Below are 26,236 nucleotides of genomic sequence, written 5' to 3' on the forward strand. Positions count from 1 at the left end.
GCTCATTATTCTGGGTTGATATCAAGTGGAATTCTGTCGGAAAATTGAAGATGTTTTTTGATGTTTGATTTGATGTTTTTAAAATTATTTACAGTTTTATATTTTGCGACGGAAAATTCCACTTGATATCAACTCAGATGGAGAACTCACAGGTTGAATCATCCCTCAAAATTTTCGTTACGTTGTCACTCTATATACATTTTCAGATGCAGAGTAGTCTTGCCCAGGGCATGTACCTGGCGGGAGGGCGCGGCGCGTACGCTGGGGCTGCACTACAGGGGCCTCTTGCCTACTTGGAGAAGACCGCTACCAATATAGGTGAGTCACCGCCAGCGCGTCGAAGTGCCTTATTTTTGAATTGCTCGCGTTCATCTCGCGTTAGAAAGTAGCTATTTGACGTAGCAAATGAGGAAGGCGGTAATTATATTAACTTCCGGTTTTCCGGAGTTCGAAGAACTACCCACCAGCCTTCTGGTGTGTTTCAGATATGGTGGGTTTGGGCGATGGCAGGAGGTGACGCGGTCGCGGGCGCGGCAGGGGTCGCGGCCGCGGCAGAGGCCGAGGTAACTGTTTATTTATTTTTTTATTATGCCGGGCACAAAATAAACACAACGAAGGAAGGAAGGCTACGTTCCCAAAAAAATACAGATGGCGCTGTACAGATTCAACGTGATAATGACCTACTTTCTCATTGCTCGGATACATAACTATTCAAAAATGTAATGACCGAGGCATATATAAAAATAATTGTTCATTTATTTTTTATTTATTTATTTATTTACTTAATTTAGATGACAATTTAAAACCATAGACTTATAATAAAATACAAGTTACAAAAGTATGCAAATATAATGCACAGAAATTACGACAATCGGCTCCAAAACTATATGGTTTGCAGTGACAGTCCTTAAAGGCCTCGGCCTGTGGCAGGACTAGTCACATAGGTGCATCATTGATATTTGGATCAGATACGTATAGAATTATGTTGCTATCTATACAATTGCTTCTCTTTATTTTGATCAGAATAATAATGGGTGGAAGATGTGTTGTGTTGTACAGTTATGAGCGATATAATGTACCCACTTTAGGACTCTGTCGCACTAACATATTTGACATTTAGTGCGACTTACAGTTCAATTTGTCAAAAAAGTTAATGTGACATGATACCAAAGTGTATACATATTAATGCTCGTGACCGTACCTGGGTGTAATAAAAAGTGTCATTTAAACCAAAAACAAAGATAAAAAATTCAGCAGCAGCGCCATCTATATTATTTTTTGAGGAACGTAGCCCAACGAGTCGCTCATTGAAAGAACTAACATCACTATACCTATTGGAAGACCTCTCATTATTTATTTTCGTCAAGAACCACCTATATCATTCTGCCACAGTTCTTGATAGTAACACATGTGACAGGTCGCGGCGCATCCCCTGAGTATGGAGGCAGCATGACGCCTCCATAGCGCGCCGCCCCCTCGGCGCCGCCGGCCTCCGCCCCCGACGACGCCATGGACTTCATACAGACACTTTATTTGTAAATTGTGTGAAACACGTGCAATGAACATTTTTGGGACGCAAACATGGTGACAGTGGCACAGACCGGACAGTCTATACAAAAATCTCGTTCTTACACAGATGCTCCCCGATACCGACCCCGCCGGCGTGGTCGACGATTTCCCTCAATCAGCGCTTACCGCTATCGACCCGCTAGGGTCGATTAATTCTTTTAAATATTTTTCCTCTCAGACGACGCCCTGAGCCGAGGTTCGCGCCCAACTGAGCACCCTCAGGCCTGCTGTCCCTCAAAGTTTTTGTTACGATGTCACTAACACACTATTTTATTCTATGCTAACACCCCACTTCGCGAGTTTCATTATTCGTAGCATTGGAGCGCGCGATCGTCATCATGTTTGCGGTCTCAAGGTCTGTGATGTGTGGTGAAATAATATGACTATTTGGAAGATAGACTATACCCGCGGCGGATTTCTGTGTGAACGTGGACTTTAATATCCGTATTCTAAAGTGTTAACTCCAACCTTCCTCGAATACGTCCTCAAGGCGACCTCAAGGTTTTCCTCGAACTCAGAGGTGTTAAAATGGCCACATCGAAGCAATTCATCTAAGAAAGCAATATTGCAATTTGACATTTAACACACATAAAAGTAAGTGCGCAATGCAAACAACTGTCAAATTGCAATATTGCTTTCTTAGATGAATTGCTTCGATGTGGCCATTTTAACCCCCCAGCTCACAATCGGTATTTTTACAAGCTTCAACCTCAACTCGAGTTTAACCCAGTAAGGCGTGACGTCATTATTTTCGTATTATTATGTTGGCAGTATGACATACTCGACTCCAGTGAGTAAAGTCCTCGGGTCGAGGACGTAAATGTCATCTTAAAATACCAAAATGCTCAGCTGAGGCCGAATCGAGTGGAAGAGTCGAGTGAACATCTCAGAATACGGGTCGAACATTTAAAAAAACCGACTCAAAACGACCTGTTTGACAACTAGTGGTCAACTGGTTACCACCAGCTTAATTTTAACTTAATTTGACAGGGGTAACTAGCTCCATCGCTTTCTTGCACGTACTGTAAATGAAGGACGGAACTAGTTTAAGACCTGTCAAACTAGATTTAGTACTAGTGATCGCCACCAGCGCTCATTTTTGTAGTTGTGTAGGAATCCTACAAAGACCAAGTATAAGAATAGACGGAGTGTATTTAAGACGAAAGTAAAGCATAGGTTTCGTCTTTCGCACTATTATAAGTTAAAAAGAGATAAATATATTATCGTCTTAACGTCTTTTGTGCTCACGTAGCCAGCAAGTTATAGAAACTTACTTATTGTATATATTTTTCTTTCAAGAAGACCATAGAGATGTTCGACGGTGATGTTTGTCTATATCTGTTTCTTTTTTTCACACAGAATGTTGCCATAGGCTAGAAAGAGAGCTGTGGCAGTTGTATCGTCGTTCTAAAATATTATTCGTCCATTCTAATACTTGGTCCTTGGTACCGTAGTATATTATTAATCTATTTCGCCATGGAGTAACTAGATGTCGCTAACTGTATAAGCTCACATATGGCAATAAGCGCCATCTAGTGACGGTGTGTCGTATCATTATGAATACTTTGATAGTACAAACCGGCGTTCCATTAGCGCGCGTTTTAAGGTGACTGACCGGTGTTACGTCGCGTAAGCAGTGGTTTGATATTGGTACTCTGATGTTATCAGCCTAAACATTAGGTAAAGCTCTTTTTACACATAAGCTTTGCGACTTTTTACTGCCGGAACGTTCCCAAAGTGAGAATACGATTCGCAGCGAGCTTGATATGTTATGTGCTGAAATCCGTGTGGATGTTCGCTACGAATGCCTTGTTTCTCTGTACTGACTCCACGAACGTTCGCTGTATAAAACGCCTCGTAACCAGTGATGAGCCGTCACCGGGAACATTTCCACTTTGGGAACGTTCACGACAGTAAAAAGGCACAAAACTTATGTAAAAAGAACCTTAGTATCTGAACTTTTGGAAAATAAAACCAAAGAACAAGAACAAATTGAAAAAAAAAGCAGCCAGTGTCTTTATTATTAAAGAGTTTTTACAACGGTAACATTCCCACTTTGGGGATATTCCCGGGAACGGCACATCACTGCTCCTAACACCAGGGGGGTTAAAATGGCCACATCGAAGCAATTCATCTAAGAAAGCAATATTGCAATTTGACATTTGCGCATATAAAAGTAAGTGCGCAATGCAAACAAATGTCAAATAGCAATGTTGCTTTCTTAGATGAATTGCTTCGATGTGGCCATTTTAACCCCCCAGTACCCACCTCTCAGCGGTAAATTTTCTAGTATGGCGAGGGAGCCTTTATTTTATGTAGGTACTGTATTATAATGCCTCCATGTTATAACTCCATATAATCCACTTTGTAAGTAAGTAAGTAAGAAAAATCTTGATTTCCTCTACAAAACAAAAAAACACACGGATACATACTTAAATAGATACAAGAATACAATATTTGTAGAGGCTGGAGCCTAAACTAGGAAATCCTGTGACCTCCAGAAAGTCATGGTAAGAGAAAATAACAAAATAGAAAAAGAAAGAAAAATAAAAATTTAAAATAGTTAACTTCAATTAAACATAGACTAACACTATCTACTTTTGTATAGTATGTAAGTAGAGACCTGAAAGAATTATGTAAATAAAATAAATATTTATGTGACAATCCAAATCAAACAGCGTAAGTTGTTTTTAAATATTTGTGTATAGACATTGAGTACTAAAGGGCGCGACATAGCGCCTGCCGCGATAAGAGGCATTTAAACTTCAATAGAGTAATTTCCAACTAGTCAAATCAGTTACTTTTTACTAAACGTCAAAACACGAAATTACTATGGAATTTGTATGAAAAAGCAAGATGTGACGTCATAGAAAAACGTGACAAAATGTCGCATTTATTATTGCAGTTTTTTTTATTAAAATTCAAAAATAAGTTAAATAGAAAAAAGAAAACGTTTTGTGTCTCCTTTAGATGTGTCTTTATTTAGTAATCACAATTTCATAATTTATCTTTGACCTAGGAAACTATCCAATTGCCACGTGTTTATTATACTTAAGTAATTTATTTATTTAGATAGAATATGGATAGGCAGATTATATTATGGCCGCTTCGGTCGGTTCCGTCATTTAATGGACCCTGTAAAATATTTGTAGTTTTTAGTTCTATGTAGTCATGGATTTGTAATTAGATAGTATTTACTACGGAATAGTAGAAAGGGTGCTGGAAAGAGTTGAAGAGAACCATAATGAAGACTATAGAGAACCGGAGAGGAAATATGTTTAGCCACCTGATACGACACGATTCATTTATAACAAACATCATAGAAGGAAAAATTGAAGGGAAGAGAGGAAGGGGTAGACCTAGGATAACATTTATGAAACAAATAAAAGAGAAGGTACAGGTCGTGTCGTATCAGGAGGTGAAGGATTTGGCGGGAAGAAGAGAGGAATGGCGATTACTCCACCGACAAGAGCGCCGCTCTTAAATAGAGAGAGAGAGAGAGAATAGAAAGAGGTTGGAAGGGCCAAGGGAGTGCGCCGCGCGCGTTGATAAGTATGAGCAAATAGTTCATAAGTACTTCAACTTACCCGCAAACTTTACGACCTACGGAGCTCCGCGATAGTATATTAAAAGGTCGTCTTATGCATTATAACCTTCAGGACAAAAAAATAAATATATCGACTATGATGCAAGGAGATCCCTCCTTATCACAGAAAAGCTAAAAAACCTTAGTATGATCGGCTATTTATCAAAAAAATACTTTTGTATGCAGTAAGTATTTTATATTTAACATTGCCGGTAAAATGGCTATGGAACAACCGTCACAACCGTTTATTTGAATTAAGGTTAATTGTTTTTTGTGTAAGTATTTAAAATATCTATTGTTACTTATTTAAATTTTTTAAGACAGTTTTATTAAAGATGTTCCTTTAATTATAAATTATTTAATATTAATATTCGCACGCTGTATGGTTGAGTGCTGGACTTTTTTTTGATATAATGTATATTTAAGATCTTTTGTACCACTCTAAGGCGAATAAATATTTCATTTAATTTCATTCGGATTATGAGAAGCAGTAGAGCCATTAGGGTAAGCATGGTTAACTCTTTTTTGGACATTGTATTGCTGGCCGAGGACTTCTAAACTTGGACAACTCATTGTTAAAAATTGCACATGTTTTTATTATGTCCAACTATTGTCATTCTTTTGTTGTAAGTTAGTGCAATAAAGATTATTATTATTACTTAAGTACTAAAATATAGACTTTAACCACATTACAAATAAAAAATAAACCAGGGATGAACGTGGGTTTAAGGATTTGACAGCCATCATCATCAGCCCATTAACGTCCCCACTGCTGGGGCACGGGCCTTTCCTATGGATGGATAGGGAGATCGGGCCTTAAACCACCACGCGGGCCCAGTGTGGATAGGTGGTTATTAACGGATTATTAGCGGATAGGCTGCATTAGCAGCCGGGACCAACGGCTTAACGTGCCTTCCGAAGCACGAAGGAGCTCGATGAAAACTTTTTTTTTGTGCTCACCCATCCTATGACCGGCCTTTGCGAAAGTTGCTTAACTTCAACAATCGCAGACCGAGCGCGTTAAATGAAATGAAATGAAATGAAATTTATTGCAGTAAATGTGGTCATACATAGTGATGGAAGTAAATGTTATGGTTCAGCACATTCAGTCATATTCTGACATACAATAGGTAATTATTATATTAACCTAATCTTACTCTAAATTAACTACTTATATTTACATCACATAACATTATTAGGGTGCAATAACTCGTTCAAAGAATAAAAGACCTTCTCTCTTAGCCACAGCTTTAGCTTTATACGGAAATGTTTTAAAGGAAGTTCTCTTAAATGGCTGGGGAGGGCATTGTACGTCCTCACACATACTGAGTAACAATTTTTATAAAACACAGCTGTTCTAGGCACTATTTCGTAAACAAGTTTGCTAGGATTTCTAAGATTTCGATCATGTGTTTCTCTCGAAGTTTTAAATATTTCTCTATGTGTTTTAACAAAATTGGCAAGTTCATAGATGTACATAGATGGAAGCGTCAGAATGCCCAGTTTTATAAATAAAGGTTTACAAGGTTCGTCGGGAACAGCACCACACATAGCTCTTATACATTTTTTTTGGGCTACGAATGCCTTATTGAAGTCTGTGCTGTTTCCCCAAAGCAATAATCCATACCCGAGAGTGGAGCTAACATAACCATGGTATGCAGTAAGAACTGTTTGAATTGAGGATACTTTACGAAGCCTACTTAACATATATACATAACTATTTACTTTACTACAAACTTTGTTAATATGTGCCTTCCAGTTGCAAGATTCGTCAATCATTAGTCCTAGAAATTTGGTTGTTTTACATTTAACCGCTGCGCCACCGAGCTCCTCATTTGACAGTCAAGCAAAATTGAATTCAATTTTATACAAGTCGATTGAACTTTGTTGGCGTCAAATAGAATAGAATAGAATAACTTTATTCCCAAAACAATGCAGTACAATAGTAGAGAAGATAAAGATAAGTATACAAATCAAAAATACACTGCCAGGGAAAAGGGACTGACTCAGCATGTTGTTGCGAAGAATAGTAGAAATACCACTCTTAGCAACACTGATATTCTGCCAGTACCTAAGTTACGCTTATAAATACTTTGAACTATCGTGCCAACAAAAAGTGTCGGGATTTACATAAACCCACGTTCATCCCTGGTTTATTTTTTATTTGTAAGGAGGAAATGTATGTATACCGGTGATATTTTTTCCACTCCACAAAAAAAAAAAACGGACTACGAGTATTATTTACAGATTCCATTTCTTAAAAAAAATAGCAAAGGAAATCGATCTTAGTTATTTTGTCCACGGAAAAAATACAAATTGTGGTCACCGATTTTTTATTCGCGGTCGACATTATTAATCAAAGGTCAAAGAAGCCGCGTGCGCGCGGTCGCCGACCGCGTCACGGCGTCAGTCGCTCGCGCATCTTTATAGTGAGCTCACGCGCGCAGACGCCGTTTGGCCATGAGGTTGTCCGCGACTCGCGCGCGTTTATTTTGTTGTGCTTATGTAATGACTAGTGAGTGTATATGTGACGCTAATTTAAACCTAGGACCATTTTGTGCGGTGGCCAAAACGTCATCCGGTATGCAGGTTAAGAATAGTGAATAGAGTAGAAAGAAAATGTTGTAAAATATTACCTAGGATAAAGTTTATTAAACAAAATACCTAAGTAAGTATATAAATATAAAAAAGATTTTTGTGAGTAGAATGATAGAAAATTAAAAGTAAGGTTACTTAAATATAAATATAATATTACCTGGCTTGATTGGGAAACTTTTTACTTATTTAAACTTTTAAAACATAATGAGGGAACTTTCAGGATACGTTCCCAAAAAAAAAAAAAAAAAACATGGCGCTGTACACCGCTGCCTTCCTTTAACCTTCTAATTTCATGGACAATAGAATGATGATGGATATCTTTGTTTTTGGGTATAAATGATGACCCTTTTTATTACACCCATTATTATTCTGATCAAAATAAAGAGAAGCAATATTCGTAGCAACATAATAATACACATCTGATCCAAATATTAAGCAACAATATAGGCCTCTGCCATTACGTTTTATTTTTGAATAATTATGTATCCGATCGATGAGATCATCATCAATTTAAGAGCCACGCTCTTGTCGGTGTAGCATTTTCCATTCCAGTATATCAAAGGCCGATTCCTTGACTTCCCTATAAGACACGACGTTAACCTTTTTTGGAGATGTCCTTAGAAAAGGTTCAATACGATCTACTCTGAACCGGCGTGCGTGTATGAAGCGATTGATGAATGTGGAGGAAGCAAGAGAAGTGTGTCAGGATCGAAGCAAATGGAATTCTATAGTCTCTGCTTACCCCGGTGGGAAATAGGCGTGAGTTTATGTATGTATGTATGTTAACCTTTTCTTTAATCTGTTCCATGTAAGCTCTTCTTGGTCTTCCCATTCCTCTCTTTCGTAAATAGGTAATTATCACGTTAAATCTGTACAGTGCCATGTATATTTATTTTTGGGGAACGCCTGGAAAGTGCCTCACTTCGCGGTGTCTACCACGGATTATTCCGAGTAACCCATTTTGATCTCAGTCATCTACCAGTGTCATTCTAATCAAGGATATGGTTTTATACACCCTCAGTGATTGAACCCAGAAGTGGGATGTAATAGGTAGGCTGTTTATTTATTACTTATAAAAGCAAGGCCAGGATGATGATGGAAACGTCCGAGTTCTTTGTTTAATACAATTTATTCTTCAGTGTTCATAACAAATAAACTTATGCATCTATTCTTGTTTTTCTCTTTATCGCCATCTTTTATCTCCTCCCCGCGCCGTCCTCCCGCTCGCTTCCCCCTTCCATCCCCTTCACATATCACTTCCTTTACAATCATTTAGTTATTTTATATAGTTTTATACGTTTTAATAATCTTAAGTTAATTGTATATCAATGCAGTTTTAATTATGAATTTTAGCATGACATTTATATTTATTTATCTTTACGGAATTAAACTTATTAGTATCATATGCAATATACAAGTACCTAATGGTTTGGGTCTGCAAGACAGACAACTTGCAGATACAAACCATCATCACATAATATTATTTACTGTTTTAATCTTATAATTTCTTAAGTTGAATGTTATCAAATTATATTAATATTTATGTATTTAATAATGTCGTATGTTCCATATATCAATACTCGTGAATCAATAATTATTAGTATGTTCTAAAAACAATGCCTGCCAGTTAGACAACATGCAAATACTAACTGTCTGTTTCTATAAACAATCAAAGAACTAATCATGATGTAGTCCAAGCTGTAGGTAATTAATTCTAACACATAAAGCAAAAAAAGAACAAAATAAATGTTTTTTGAATAAGTAGTAGAAACTTGTTTCATTTCTTAAAAAATAATAGGCAGTTTCGTTGTCTTTTATTAAGATCTTTAGTAGTTCAACTTTTAAAATTATAGAATTTGTTGAAGTGCCACCTATTGCCAAGATTTTCGCACGGTACCAGTTATTAAAAATGTAACTTATTAAAAACACTATTCTAAACTTACCTTGTTATTTTTTCGGGTTAAGTAGGTACCTAGATACCCTCGAACACGTCACGTAAGTATGCGACATCCCATCTCCTCTGCGGTAAGTATCACACGCACTCACAAACACAACACCTGCTCTTTAACATCAATAAGATTCTCCATAACACACCATTATAGACGACACTACTCATTTACAAAATAAAACAAACCCAATACACTCACAAACACGAAAAAATGTCCTTGAACAATTTCGCGTGCGATTCTGATCACGGTTAGCATACGACTGAGCGGAAAGGCGGCGTTAGCGCACTAGCGCAGTGTCAAACGCGGTTATTACACCTACCGTCAGGCTTCGCGTCAAGGTCACGAGTGGTTACCATGGTAACTCCCCACCTACTCCCGTTTCCCGATTAGATCGTGTAGTCTAATAGCAAATCGGCGGCTCGTAACCATGGTATTCTTTTCCTATCGTGTGGGTTGTTAGTAAATTATCAACCTCATCAACCCTGGTGTCAGAGTTATTATTGAGCCGCCAAAGACCCCGACATGGCTCACCATGTAACCACCCGTGACCTAGACGTATCTCTAGTCTGACGGACAGGTAGGTGTAATAACCGTTAAAGGCATCGCCGCCGCGCGCCGCCCGCCGCCACCGACCCGACGACTAGAGTGAGAGAGAAGCATTTTATGCTGCAGGCGATAGAGAGAGAAATAGGATCTGTTCATAATGCCTTTGTAGGCGACCCGCGGGACCATTGAACCGTGCGGTCATTGACACGTGCACAGCTGAAAATGCAATTGTTTTACATTGATGGCATTTAATAATTAGTAATTTTTATTTGAGTATTGTAAATATGGATTCTATGCAGCTTAAAACACTAAGGGACTGAAAATAATAAAAAAAATATATAATTTTCAGAAATTTTGCAACAGGGAAGTCTAATTGGGTATTCGACTGGGTCAAAGATAAATTATAAAATGCTAATCTAGAAACAAAAGCCAGTCTAAGATGACACGAAATTACTATGGAATTTGTATGAAAAAGCACACTGTGACGTCATGGAAAAACGTGACAAAATGTCGTAACTTTTTTCTTTATTAAAATTCATAAATAAGTTAAATAGGAAAAAGGAAATGTTTTTTGTTCGTTTTAGATCTTCATTTAGTAATCAGAATTTCATACGGCCTCCGTAGTGGTCCAGTGGTTGAGCGTAGTGCTCACGATCCGGAGGTCCCGGGTTCCCGGTGGGGACAAATCACAAAAATCACTTTGTGATCCCTTGTTTGGTTAGGACATTACAGGCTGATCACCTGATTGTCCAAAAAGTAAAAAGATCCGTGCTTCGGAAGACACGTTAAGCCGTTGGTCCCGGTTATTACTTACTAATGTAAGTACGTAGTCGTCACATAATGTCAGGGGCCTATGGCGGCTCAGTAATAACCTTAACACCAGGGTTGATGGGGTTGGTAATTAATTCATCTCACAATCCACACAATAGAAGATTAGAATTTCATAACTTATCTTGAACCTTGTACACAACCCAATTAGGTGAAATTACCGTGACCACGTGACTTTTTTTTTTTTGACGTGACTTATTGTAGATTTGCCGCAGATGGCATTAACTACTTGGCCGGACAAATGGGGAGCGCTGAAGGCTCTCACCCGGTACAACGTTTAAGTCAACAGGCCTGAGGGTGCCCAGTTGGGCGCGAACCTCGGTTCAGGGCGTCGTCTGAGAGGAAAAATATTTGAAAGAATTAACCGACCCTAGTGGGTCGATAGCGATAAGCGCTGAATGAGGGAAATCGTCGACCACGCCGGCGGGGTCGGTATCGGGGTCCTGAAGTGTTTGGTGTCGCGAGCTGATTGGCTGCCTCTATGGCTGCCACGTGACCCAACCTGCAGCTCAGGGGGATAAAAAAAAGACACAAATAATGATAAAAACATAATACTTATGTAACAATCATTTATTAAATAACATACATTCTTAAGTAACCAATAATTATTATGATTATTATGTACATTCGATTGAATAATTTTGTTCATTTTACATCGTACAGGGCGTTAGGGAGTGACATCGTAACGAAAACTGAGGGATTATTCAGACCAGTAGTTCCATACTTTTCCGACGGGAAATCCCACTTGATATCAACTCAGAATAGTCTGAATCATCCCCCTCAGTGTTCGTTACGGTGTCACTAACACCCACACCTACTTGTATGGCTACCTGTATGTACTTGTACGGTATGTATACACTTTGGTACCATGTCACATTAACTTTTTTGACAAATTGAACTGTGAGTCTCACTAAATGTCAAATATGTTAGTGCGACAGAGTCCTAAAGTGGGTACATTATATTGCTCATGACTGTACGGGGTGTAAGTGACATCCTAACGAATACTGAGAGGTATGATTCAGCTCATTATTCTGAGTTAATATCAAGTGGATTTTTCTGTCGGAAAATCTATGTAATTTTTTGTGTTATTTTTAATTATTTTCAGATCCATACTTTTGCGACGGAAAATTCCACTAGATATCAACTCATAATCATGGTCTGAATCATTTCCCTTCATTATTCGTTACGGTGTTACCAACACTGTGTACGGTCACGAGCAAATATGTATACACTTTGGTACCGTGTCACATTAACTTTTTTGACAAATTGAACTGTAAGTCTCACTAAATGTCAAATATGTTAGTGCGACAGAGTCCTAAAGTGGGTACATTATGTTGCTCATGACTGTATTTAGAGTAACTATTAATAGTAATACATAAGACAGACGTCCCTCGCTGTTCAAACTTTGCTTATTATTTGTAGGTCTCCGTGGTCCATTGGTTGAGCGTTGGGCTTACCTACTGGGTTCGAATCCCGGTGGGGACTAATCACAAAAATCACTGGGACTGTATGGCAAGTCGCATGGTACCTGGGACCTGACAGAGGGCAGCAGTAACTGTCAGTACTATTCAGAGGCGGAGGACAGGAGTCCTAGTACGGCTTTGAAATAGACTACTCTGGGCGCCATCCCACTCGCAAGTGCTTGTTGCAAGTGCCAATCCACTCCAATCTCATCAGTCATCCCGTGATCATGGCACTTGCAAAAATATCGGGAGTCTCATATCCCTGATTTAAACGCGGTAAGAACCCGTTATTATGTGTTTTAATTATAATACTAACCGCGTAAACTTAATACAATCCATGGTATTATTTATAGACTAGTTTAAATTAAGTACTTGCACACTTGTAATTTCATTGATAACAGACATATGCATCTTTGTTTTTGGGTATAAATGATGAATCGTTATTGTCAGAATTTACGCGAAGACTTACGGAAAAGGTTTAAGGATGAATACGCGAGTGAACTTATACAAAAACGTGAGCGGGCAAAAACTGAACCGCTACAAGTTGGCGACATTGTTTTGGTAGAGACTGAAGGCAACCTTTTCATTACACCCACGCACAATTAAATCCACCCGTTATTATTGTGATCAAAATATAGATAAGCAATATAGGTAGCAACATAATTCTATACATAATGTGATCCAAATATCAAGCAACAATTATTTTTATATAATTATGCTTCTGCCATTGTATTATATTTTTGAATTATTATGTAACTAACACGTTAAATCTCGACAAAGCTATCTATATTATTTTTGGGGAACTTAACCTCGAAAGTCCTTCATTAAAAAGAAAAAAACTCAGTCTAATACTAAAGTAAACTAAAAGTAATAATAGGAACTTACTTTTACATAATTGTACTTTTTTTTACTCTGTTTATCAAAACTTACAAGCCCTTGTATTACAAGAAATTTACTTGTAAAAAAATTCATTATTACAAGAATGTTTTTATCAAAATCACAAATTTAAAATACATGTTACAAGTGTCAATATTTATTTTACAAGTTAATTTTATAATCTCTCTACTTTTTTCATAAACGTAATTTACACGTACGGTCACGAGCATTAATATGTATACACTTTGGTACCATGTCACATTAACTTTTTTGGCAAATTGAACTGTAAGTCTTACTAAATGTCAAATATGTCAGTGCGACAGAGTCCTAAAGTGGGTACATTGTATTGCTCATGACTGTACAGTCATGCCAACAACCCTGTCGTACCATCATATTTGATATTTAATGAGACTTACGGTTTAAATTGTCAAAAAAGTTAATGTGACATGGTATCAAAGTGTATACATATTAGTACTCTTGACCGTACTTGTGAGTGACTTGTAGCTTGTAAACGTGTAGACTTGTAACTTTTGATAAACACGGCACTGTTATTGTATCGTAAATCATTTTTAAGCGCGCTATTTTATTTTTCTCTTTTTTGTGTATTATTTTTTTGTAATGTGTATCTAATGACATAGTAATTTATTTTTATTTCATAAATAATGTACCTAATGATTTTTGTCATTATGCGCCTAAACCGAATTATGCTACACACAGAGGCGACGTCGGATCGGCGGGTTACACGTGTGTCGCTTCAAGCCTCGTCTTCACTAGACAAAAATGCCGCAACAGGTGTTGGTAGACGTGTTCGACAACCTCGCACAACACCGCTCGTTGTTGTGCGACGTTGCTATCAACAATAACTGAATTTCTATTAGGGGTTTTCTTAGCTACGTTTCCCGATAAAAATACAGATAGCGTTAAGAGTTGCCTTCGTTTAACTTTCCAATTTCACGGATAATAAAAATCTGCACAGCCTCCGTGGTCTAGTGGTTAGAGCGTCAGGCTCACGATCTGGAGGTCCGCGTTAGATTCCCGATGGGGACTTCGAAATCACTTTGTGAGACTGTCCTTTGTTTGGTAAGGACTTTTCAGGCTTGAATCACCTGATTGTCCGAAAAAGTAAGACGATTCCGTGCTTCGGAGGGCACGTTAAGCCATCCCGTCTATTAGCCGTAAAAACACCTTCACCAACGCATTGGAGCAGCGTGGTGGAGTATGCCCCTTCCGGTTGATTGAGGGGAGGCCTGTGCCCAGCAGTGGGACGTGTATAGGCTGTTTATGTTATAGAAATTTTCATCTTTTATCTTTGTATTTGGGCATAAATAATGACCTTTGTTATTACACCCAGGCACAACACATCTTCCACTCATTATTATACTGATCTATATATCAAGCATCAATATTTTTATAAATACTTCTGCCATTACATTGTATTTTGGAATAATTATGTACCCGAGTAATGAGAAAATAGGTAATTATCATGCTAAAGCTGTACAACGCCATCTGCATTGTTTTTGGGGAACGTAGCCAGAAAACTCCTTCAATTGTACTTTAAATTTAAGTAATTTTTAACTAAAACGACGAAATATATTTACGAAGACATAGTTTGGCTATATTCTTATTAATACTGTTTTTTTTACTCATAATGCACAATTCTCAAAAGCGCCAATTCTCATAATGCACATTTTTCGAAAAAGCCAATTCTCAAAATGCACATTTTTCAAAAAGGCCAATTCTCAAAATGCACATTTTTCAAAAAGGCCAATTCTCATAATGCACATTTTTCAAAAAGGTCAATTCTCATAATGCACATTTTTCAAAAAGGCCAATTCTCAAAATGCACATTTTTCAAAAAGGCCAATTCTCATAATGCACATTTTTCAAAAAGGCCAATTCTCATAATGCACATTTTTCGAAAAGGCCAATTCTCATAATGTACATTTTTCGAAAAGGCCAATTCCCATAACGCTTTTCAAACACGTCACTAAGTGCTCTCTACTTCATTCCAACAGTGCGTACTTATAGTATTATACTACCTTTTCGGAGAAATTATAGACGGGAGCTATCAAGCGCACGCGGTCCCTGCCGAAGTACACGAGCAATCGGTTCGTGCTTTGTTTTTTTATGACAGTTTTATTTTGGTATTCGTTTAAGACGTTCAGAAATCAGAACGATTGATCTGCGCTTCGGAAGGCACGTTAAGCCGTTGGTCCCGGTTACTTACCGATGTGTGTAGTCGTTCCATGAGTAAAAAGCCTTTGGCGGCTCAATAGTAACCTTGACACCAGGGTTGATGGGGTTTGGTAATCCTCGCAACCCACCCGATAGAAGATCAGAATTATTTATTCAATCAATCAATAATTCTTTACTGGGGTGAGGTAAACCTAGCTCAGCCGCTGGTGGGGGGCGGAGTTGCCGTTCTATAAGTAGTATTACTCCTTATGCGCAAAGGCAAGTCCCGTCTATAATTTATCTGAGATATTCCATCTTTTTTTAGGGTATAAATAGATCAATGGGGCACGCAGAGACAATGGAGGAGTATGTCCTTCTCTTGTTTTCTCCACATTCGTCAATCGAGCCTCTGCTTACCCCGGTGGGAAATAGACCCGAGTTTATGTATGTGTGTATGTACTAGATCAAAGTACTTCTATTCTTATCTATAGTTCGCGTCTCTATATATTTATTTATTTATACATTTGAGGTATTTTCGGTAAGTACCTCCACTTAACGATTAAATTTACAATATCCGCTTGATATTTTACTTAAATTTTGACAGTAATCCATTTTGGACAATCGAATAAAATAGATAAAAGCTCAGATTGGATCGCATTTTTTTTAGATTATAGATCTCTACAAAAATATAGAGATATCTTTGCAATTTAGCGCCGTGCGCGACGTACAGTTTGTAACTAGTTAGAAATTACAATTACAAACTAGTTGTCAATTGTAATTGCTAACTAGTTTAGTCATTTATGAGTATTTGAGTGGCGCCGTGTGCGACGCTCAGTTTCTACGTTAGAACTTCTAACGAGTTTGGTACTTGTAATTTACAACTAGTTTGTAATTGTAATTGCAAATTAGTTTAGTAATTTTTTAGTAGCGCCGAATGCAACGTACAGTTTCTAATTATTTTGTAATTGTAATTGTAAATTAGTTAAGTAATTTTTGAGTAACGCCGTGTGCGACGTACAATTTTAAACTATTGTAATTGCAAACTAGTTGTCAATTGTAATTGCTAACTAGTTTAGTTATTTGTGGCTCTGTGTGAGACGGGTGTTAGTAGCACGAGCGGCAAGGTTTCGTGTTAAGGTGATTTGAGTAGCTTCTCGTGTTCGTCGCGCGAGCCGTTGAAAGCGTTCTCGTGTCGCGGGGGCGGAGACGCGCGCGACGTGAGCGACGCACGCGCGACAGGGGACGACATCGCCGCCGGGTTGGGCGACACCTTTGGAACATCACATAGAATACTTTACACATACAGGGTGTTAGTGACATCGTAACGAAAACTTTTAGGGATGATTCAGGCCATGATTCTGAGTTAATATCAAGTGGAATTTTCCGTCGCAAAAGTATGGTATTGAAAATAATTAAAACAAAAAACACAAACATTTTCATGAATTTTCCGACAGGAAATTCCACTTGATAATGATAATAACGTTTATTTTCCACAAAAAAAGTAGTTACAGTGCATTACAAAATTTCTTAGGCTAAATATACATTTATAAGTTCATAAGCCTCTGCAGCCGAACTAGGTGAAACCTGTATCTCAGCATGCAGCGGCTATTCCCAACGGATTAAAAAATACTGTAGCCAACAATAATGTTCTGTCTTTATTTAGTACTCAGTTAACAATAGTAGAGTAGGATAAAAAGTAAATCAAAATAGTGTGTGTGTGTGTGTTGATATCAACTCAGAATCATGGTCTGAATCATCCCCCTTAGTTTTCGACACGATGTATTTGTGAAATAAATATTGACACTTGTAAAATGTAATTTATACGTGTCAATATTATGATAGACACGTTCTTGTAATAATGAAAATTGTGACAAGATTTTTCACAAGGGCACAGTTCCCTACAACCACTTACTTGTCGTGATGGAGTCTTATGTTCCCCACTGATGCTTATGTCCTCATCGACCGACTGCAATAGCTGTGAACAAAACAATATTCGTTAACAGCAATACATACGCCACACACATGCTTCTATGCTATGAAGTCACTGGTACTAATTCCTGTAAACACCATCTAATTTTATTTTAAGTTATACCTGTCATTTTCTTACCCACCCAAAAGGAAAGGGACGGATAATCGACAGGCATAAAATTTATGGAACACACGTCAATTTAAAGCACAAATCTAAAACAACCGTCCAAAAATTTTACATTGGCCAATAACCCGACATAATTATGTTTACGGCACACGTCAAACGGTTTGTATACCAGAGGGGGTGAGGTAACTCTAGCTACGAATTGGTGCGAGGCGGAGAGTTACCATTCTATACGTACTATTATTCACTCCGCGACGACCTCCGTGGTCCAGTGGTTGAGCGTTCTTTTCACGATCCGGTCCCTGGTTCGATTCCCGGTGGGGACATGTCACAGAAATTAGTGGTCCCTAGTTTGGTTAGGACATTACTGGCTGGTCACCAGATTGTCCGAAAGTAAGATGATCCGTGCTTCGGAAGGCACGTTAAGCCGTTGGTCCCGGTTACAACTTACTGATGTAAGTGAGTAGTCGTTACATGAGGCATGTCAGGGGCCTTTGGCTCAATAGTAACCCTGACGCCAGGGTTGATGAGGTTGGGAATCCACCTCACAACCCAAACGATAGAAGAAAAAGAAGAGAAGATTTACTCAACGGGTCAGGTCTGATCCTTAACTTCCAGAATCCTTAGTATCCTCGACAGTTGCGTCAGAACTTTAGCTTCCATCTCTATTCTTTGCTTCTCCAACGCAATCTTCTCTTCCCTCCAATCCACAGAGTAATCTATCGAGTCGTGTTCAAACTCCTTATCTGTGGAACTCTGCGGCTCGTAGATTCGAGTGTCATTCGCGTATAGAGTGGGACTCTTCGAGTTCGCTTCGCTACTTTTCGCGCTTAATTTCACATCTAGGGAAGTGTTCGTCATCGTGTTAAGGTCTGGAGTGCTCCTTTTAATGGTTAGCTGTGAAATTTTCGAGCGATTCGCGGGCCTGGAGCATAGTTTATAAGCGTCAGATTTGCTGTGAACCGGGTCAATTTTGAAGCGAGGTTCTAAGGAGATTTTCGCGTCGGAACTGCACGATTTGGCCTCGAGGCGTTTCTCGAAGTTTGTCATGTCTACATCGTGGGTCGGAGGGGAGACAGGGTGGAAGGTGAGGAGGGAAGAGTCCGTATGGAAAGTGGTCTTTTTTTTCTTGTATCCATGATCCGTATCTGTCGTCAAAAATCAAAGAATCAGAATCATCCAGCGTAATTATCATAGATACGACCTTTGTGGTCCAGTGGTTGAGCGTTGGGCTCACGATCCCGGGTTCGAAATGGGTACATATCCCAAAAATCACTTTGCAATCCCTAGTTCGGTTAGGACATTACACGCTGATCACCTGATTGTCCAAAAAGTAAGATGATCCGTGCGGATGGCACGTTAAGCCGTTGGTCCCGGTTATTACTTACGGTGATGTAAGTAAGTAGTCGTTACATGAGCCATGTCAGGGGCGTTTGGCGGGTCAATAGTAACCCTGACACCAGAAGAATTCACACGATAGAAGAAGATCCCTATTGATTTGACAAGTTAGGAGCTACCCTCAAACGACAGTATGGCGATCCGACTAACCATTCTTGATGTCATCAACACTCTTATCCAACACGGTGTTATTACTCCAGAAGTTGTTCCTGACGCACTCGGCGCAGTTCAGCGCGTCCACGTCTGATTTATCTGTGCGTTTGGACACTTGGAGGGGTTTGGACAACTCCTGCGGCCGACAGGACCGCGTCGGATCTGTTGGTGCATTTATTTGCTTAACACAGAATGTCAGAATGACCCTACTGTCAGAATGGCTCTATTGTAAGAATGACCTTACTGTCAGAATGACCCTATTGTAAGAATGACCCTATTGTCAGAATGATATTGTCAGAATGACCCTATTGTAAGAATGAACCTATTGTAAGAATGACTCTACTGTCAGAATGATATTGTCAGAATGACCCTATTGTCAGAATGACCCTATTGTCAGAATGACCCTATTGTAAGAATGACCTATTGTAAGAATGAACCTATTGACAGAATACCCCTTTCTCACGTGGTGTTTAAATACTTCGAGTACTGGGGGGGTCAAAAAGGCCACATCAAAGCAATTCATCTAAAACTACCCCTAAGATCCCAAATTCCTGTTATCACAGTTACCTATTTAGTGTATAAATAGAATGAGATGGGATCGCTGGATGGGTTACTAAGACAGAAAATGTTTCAAAAGTGGATAACTATTGTGACTATTGTGTGTGTGTGTTTATAACTTAAAATCTTTATGTAAAACTAGCTGTTGTTATTTCGAATAAAATAAATTAAAAGCAATTTTGCTATTGTTTAATAAAATACATCATTAAATCCACCACAGGCTTCGTCAAAGACGAACTAAAAACAAGAATAAACCATAAAGCAATATTGCTTTTCAGATGAATTGCTTATGATTGGCTTTTTAGCACCCCTGTTTTAACCTTGCAGGTTACACCAGCGCGCCGTCTCCCAGGAGCTGGCGTACGACTTGCTGGACATGTTGCCGTTGTACGAGTTGTGCGTGTCAGGCCAACTGCTGGGCAGGCGGTCGGGCCGACCGGCGCGGTCGGGCAGTCGGGCGGCCGACGCCGAGTGCCCGCCAGACACTTGCAGCAACTCGATTATGTTAAAGCGCCCTGATAACTGGATAAGGGTCATCGTTTAGCATAACCTCATCAGGATAGGCGTTTAATCATCATCAGCCGTACGACGCCAACTACTGGTCATAGGCCTCCCCCAAGGATCTCCACGACGATCGGTCCTGCGCTGCCCGCATCCAGCGGCGGCGTTTACATCTAATCTAGCCTTCAAGATCCCACTGCTTGGCTTCTTCTATCGTGTGGGTTGCGTTAGAGTACGAACCTCATCAACCCTGGTGTCAGGGTTACTATTGAGCCGCCAAAGGCCCCTGACATGGCTCTAGTTAGGTTAGGAAATGACCTGATTGCCCGAAAGTAAGATGATCTGTGCATTCGGAAGGCACGTTATGTCGTTGGTCGCGGTTACTACTGATGTAAGTGAGTAGTCGTTACATGAGCCATGTCTGGGGCCTTTGGCGGCTCAATAATAACCCTGACACCAGAAGAATTCACACGATAGAAGAAGAATTCGTTTGACACCTAACTCACTACGCTCAATCGCTCTTTGGCAGATCTTGAGTTTGGACTTTTGACGTTCAGTCAGTTCAGTTTAGGCGTTAAATATAATTCGATAATATTTATACAGGGTGTTAGTGACATCGTAACGAAACCCTTGAGGGATGATTCAGACGAAAAGCCCAAAATATATATTCGTGGAGCCCAACGCCGGCTATGCCAATCGATCAGTTGTAATAAGTTATCAAATCAGTGAAAGTAACACTGATTGGATCCATGGGGTTTAGAAGTTATGTAACAAAATGTAAAAATGTAAAAACACCCATCACAGCAGTAACACTGCCAATGAGGGAAAAATATAAATCCCCCTAGCATTATCCCGTTTCTCACAGGGTCCGCTCGCCTAACCTGAAGATTTGACGGGACCGGTTTTTTACAGAAGCGACTGCCTGTCTGACCTTCCAACCCGCGAAGGGAAAACCAGCCCAATACAGGTCAGGTCACATTCCTCCGAAAATGCATTTCTCGGGAATGTGGGTTTCCTAACGATGTTTTCCTTCACCGCTGAGCACGTGATAATCATTTACGATCCAATCATGAATTTGGAAACAAATTCGACAATCGTTGATTTAGGCCTGTGCTGATTCGAACTTGCGACCACAAAGTGAGAGGCAAGCGTTCTACCAACTGGGTTACCACGGCTCTGATATATTAACACATTTAGCCTCATTATTGGCACTACTTTCAGGTTGATCGATTTACAATTCGTTTCTCGGATCGCTTTTTTTTAGCATTGTCCATTCATTCTTGCCAGAACCGGTATGATTTTCTACCATAATATATATTATATATTTTTTTTTTGACTTGACTTATTGTAGATTTGCCGCAGATGGCATTAAGTACTTGGCTGGACAAATGGGGAGCGCTGAAGGCTCTCACCCGGTAACCATAATATATACTAAAGACTAGAGACAAAGAAAATTGAACCTTATAACCAGTGGATGTAGATCCCAAATCGTCCTTAGTGGAAGCGGTACTAGTTGATTTCCCAAGTAACTTCTTAGATATCATAGAAATTGGTATGTTAGCACTTGAAGAGTTGCAAAGGTGCTGGAAAGAGATAGGTAGATGTAAACAGGATACGAGGGAAAGAGACGGGAATAGGCTGGAGTGACGGAATCACTTGATTTGTTTAGTGATTATTTTTTGATAGTTGAGTTGGGTTTATAAGCCCTTCATTCTTCTGACTACAAAAATGTGTCAACTCGCCCACGGGCCAGATGTTGTATCATGAATTCAAGTCTAAACTATGTTCGAGGGGGACGGGGGTGAGGTAAACCTACCTCAGCCGCTGGTGGGGAGCGGAGAGTTGCCGTTCTATACGTAATATTATTCCTTGTTCTATGGTTATGGAACAGCCTCCGTGGTCTAGTGGTTAGAGCGTTAGGCTCACGATCTGGAGGTCCGGGTTCGATTCCCGATGGGGACATTGTCGAAATCACTTTGTGAGACTGCCCTTTGTTTGGTAAGGACTTTTCAGGCTTGAATCACCTGATTGTCCGAAAAAGTAAGATGATTCCGTGCTTCGGAGGGCACGTTAAGCCGTTGGTCCCGGCTATTAGCCGTAAAAACACCTCCACCAGCCCGCAGTGGAGCAGCGTGGTGGAGTATGCTCCATACCCCCTCCGGTTGATTGAGGGGAGGCCTGTGCCCAGCAGTGGGACGTATATAGGCAGTTTATGTTATGTTATGGTTAACACGCTCGTCTTGCTTGACAAGAGCTGCGGGTTCAAGTCCCGCCCGAGTCAGTTTTTTTTTACCATCGATGGGTTTGCTCTTGGCTTCAGACTTGCCCGAAGGCATTGACGAGGCCTAAAGCCTAGGTTACACACTACGAGCTAACATGCGAGTTGACCGAGTCAGTTATTGAGGTGCAGCTACTACGCACGTGTGACCGTATCATACGAGTTACTGTCATGTGCGAGTGGGACAGTTGCTCGCGTTCGAGTTACTTCAACATTTTTTGTTTTTACTCGCTACTTGCCTTTCCCCACCACACCACTCGCACGCGGCTCGGTCGTCAACTCGCACGATTTTGCGAAATGACAGTAGCTGGTACGCTCGGGCCCACGCCGGGTACAGTGTTTCTTGTTTGGGCGACACGATACAAACGAATTATACCAGTAAACTGGTATAGTAGCTGTCTTCTGCGACGCCAGCAGTTTGCATAGTGTGACCGTGCGAGGCGAGTCGAGCTACTGTCATACGAGTACACAGGCACAGTAGCTGTTTATTGTCACATCAGCTGCTCGCACTGTGTAACCTAACAGAAGGTGCCTGTTCACTCTGGCCTTGAAAGCACCCGGGTTATATGCATTCGGAAATACAGAAGACGGCAGAGAATTCCACTCCCTAGCAGTGCGCACTTCGTCATTTTTTGATTTGATTTTAATCAATAAAGTCACATAAACTCTTTATGTTTCACTTTCCTTCCACCGACTGTAATTGGAATACGTATTTATTTATTGTATTTAAGTCTATAAATTATGTAATACAAACTGGTTTAAAAGAAAAGAAAGGAAAACATGAAACAGTAGGACTAGGGCCCTGTGCTGGGAGGTTTTCTGGCCACGTCTTTCCCTCAGCGTTACAGATTCCGATGTGGTAGTAGTTTTACAGCTAGTTACATAATATGTAATTTAATTATGTTTGACGTTCAAAAAGCGCTAACTTTGTAAGCCAATTTTGAAAAATAAATATTTTTGAATTTTTATTTTTTTTAATGTCTCCCTTACCTTGTCAACTTCTGTGTCGAACTGTTCGTTGGTAGCACCCTTGGACAGCGCACCCTTTTCCATCAACGTGGCGCGTTTGGCAGCCAGGTAGAGAGATCTGAAGGACAATAAACAATTATTATACAGGGTGTTAGTGACATCGTTACGAATACTGAGGGGGATGATTCAGACCATGTTTCTGAGTTGAAATCCCCTACCCTGACACCAGAGTTGATGAGGCTGGTATTCCACCTCACAACCCACATGATAAAAAGAAGAGTAACTGCCTCCGTGGTCCAGTGGTTGAGCGTTGGGCTCACGATCCGGAGGTCCCGGGTTCGAATCCCGGTGGGGACATATGACAAAAAGTCACTTTGGGATCCCTAGTTTGGTTAAGACATTACAGGTTGATCACCTGATTGTCCGAAAGTAAAATGATCCGTGCTTCGGAAGGCACGTTATGCCGTTGGTCCCGGTTACTAGTTACTGATGTAAGTAAGTAGTCGTTACATGAGTCATGTCAGGGGCCTATGATGACTCGGTAATAACCCTGACACCAGGGTTGATGAGGTTGGTAATCCACCGCACAACCCACACGATAGAAGAGATTTAGTACTTAAAGGGGAGATTTCTGGAACTATCCCTGGCTTTCAAACTATCCCCATATAAAATTTCATCAAAATCAGTTCAATGGTTTAAGCATGAAAATGTAACAGATAGGTTACTTGCGCATTTATAATAATTAGTATGAATAGTCCGGTACGAACGTGTGACGTAACATGGAATCCACGTTGGTGTTATGACGTCAGTGTCTGTCCCTAGTATATAATATATACAGACCGTTTGACAGTAAGGTAGTGTTGCTCGGGGATGGCTCGCACGGAGTAGTCCGGCACGAACGTGTGACGTAACATGGAGTCCACGTTGGTGTTATGACGTCAGTGTCTGTCCCTAGTATATAATATATACAGACCGTTTGACAGTAAGGTAGTGTTGCTCGGGGATGGCTCGCACGGAGTAGTCCGGCACGAACGTGTGACGTAACATGGAGTCCACGTTGGTGTTATGACGTCAGTGGCTGTCCCTATTATTTTTATTTATTTTCACAATTCTTAAACAATATCTTTACAGGTATACCCAATTACATTTCGCGACTTTACAGTGCAGAAGCGCCTATGCGCCGTGAAACTTTAAATATAAACATTATAATAAAAAACATATGAAACTTAAGTATACCCAATGCGACATCGATACATAAATGCGATTAAATATTTTATAAAACAAAGTATGAATCGAATAGTATGAATAGCGTCTAGTACCCACTGAAATAATTTAGAGACCGTTTTGTGAATTTCGCCACCGAACAAGTAAATAAGTCAACCTCGTAGTTACGTTCCGCTATATCATTAATATAGCGCAAGGCCCTAGTGATAGGAGCACAGTCCCCCATGTTCGTTCTCGGAGGGCTGCACCCGGAACATTTGCGGTCTCCGCCTTGGTATATAATATATACAGACCGTTTGACAGTAAGGTAGTGTAGCTCGGTGATGGCTCGCACGGAGTAATCCGGGACGAACGTGTGACGTAACATGGAGTCCATATTGATGTTTTGGAGGGAGCCCATCGCCGAAGGCGTTGGGGATTCCGCTGGAATAGAAATAAAATAATTATTATCAAATAAAACACGAGGAGCTCGGTGGCGCAGCGGTTAATGCGTTCGGTCTGCGATTGTTGAAGTTAAGCAACTTCGGCAAAGGCCGGTCATAGGATGGGTGACCACAAAAAAAAAAAGTTTTCATCTCGAGCTCCTCCGTGCTTCAGAAGGCACGTTAAGCCGTTGGTCCCAGCTGCATTAGCAGTCGTTAATAAACATCAATCCGCACTGGGCCCGCATGATGGTTTAAGGCCCGATCTCCCTATCCATCCATAGGGAAGGCCCGTGCCCCAGCAGTGGGGACGTTAACGGGCTGATGATGATGAAAACTCGAGGTCGGGAAACGTCAGGGAAAGAGTTGAAGAAAAGAGAACCATATGGAAGACTATAGAGAACCGGAGAGGAAATATGTTTGGCCACCTGATACGACACGATTCATTTATGACAAACATTATAGAAGGAAAAATTGAAGGAAAGAGAGGAAGGGGTAGATCTAGGATAACATTTATGAAACAAATAAAAGAGAAGGTGCAGGTCGTGTCGTATCGGGAGGTGAAGGTTTTGGCGGGAAGAAGAGAGGAATGGCGGTTACTCCACCGACAAGAGCGCAGCTCTTAAATAGAGAGAGAGAAAACACGAGGTATTTGCGCTGCAGAGTGATGTAAGGTAGTAATATTAATTCTATCTACTCAGCATGTGTCCACCCACAGCTGGTATAGGCCTCCTCTCTTTCACGCCATCCATTGCTTTCCGACATAATATTGACGTAATATGCTGTATTATAGACTGCTCTATTCCGGTAGAAAAGGCCGTGTTAACAGCCTCGTTACTCACCCTGGACTTTTCCACTACTGATGACTTCGTAAAATAATATTTCTACTTACCTCTTCCTCAATTTATACCTATGCTACAGTTTATTTTGTAATGCTTATTTTTGTTTTCTTTTTATGTTATACTATATTAAGGCTAGTTTTTAATAAAAAAAATAAAAAATCCTGTTATGATTCAGACCATGATTCTGAGTTGATATCAAGTGGTGTTTG

The 26,236-nt window shown here is 40.0% G+C and overlaps 1 protein-coding gene across 1 annotated transcript in view; it reads right to left on the reverse strand.

Annotated features, from left to right (window-relative positions):
* Positions 1–11,628: 11,628 nt before the first annotated feature.
* The window catches only part of LOC126378815 (unextended protein-like), a 50,814-nt gene continuing 36,206 nt past the window's right edge, over positions 11,629–26,236 (reverse strand). The window contains exons 12-15 of the mRNA XM_050027232.1: positions 25,057–25,186; positions 23,561–23,657; positions 17,503–17,565; positions 11,629–16,860 (exon numbers count right to left, since the gene is read on the reverse strand). Of these exons, the coding sequence (XP_049883189.1) occupies positions 16,723–16,860; positions 17,503–17,565; positions 23,561–23,657; positions 25,057–25,186 (428 nt within the window). The 3' untranslated portion in view covers positions 11,629–16,722. The remainder of the gene's footprint in view (positions 16,861–17,502; positions 17,566–23,560; positions 23,658–25,056; positions 25,187–26,236) is intronic.

This window comes from Pectinophora gossypiella, chromosome 27 (assembly GCF_024362695.1).
Source record: "Pectinophora gossypiella chromosome 27, ilPecGoss1.1, whole genome shotgun sequence".
NCBI lineage: Eukaryota > Metazoa > Arthropoda > Insecta > Lepidoptera > Gelechiidae > Pectinophora > Pectinophora gossypiella.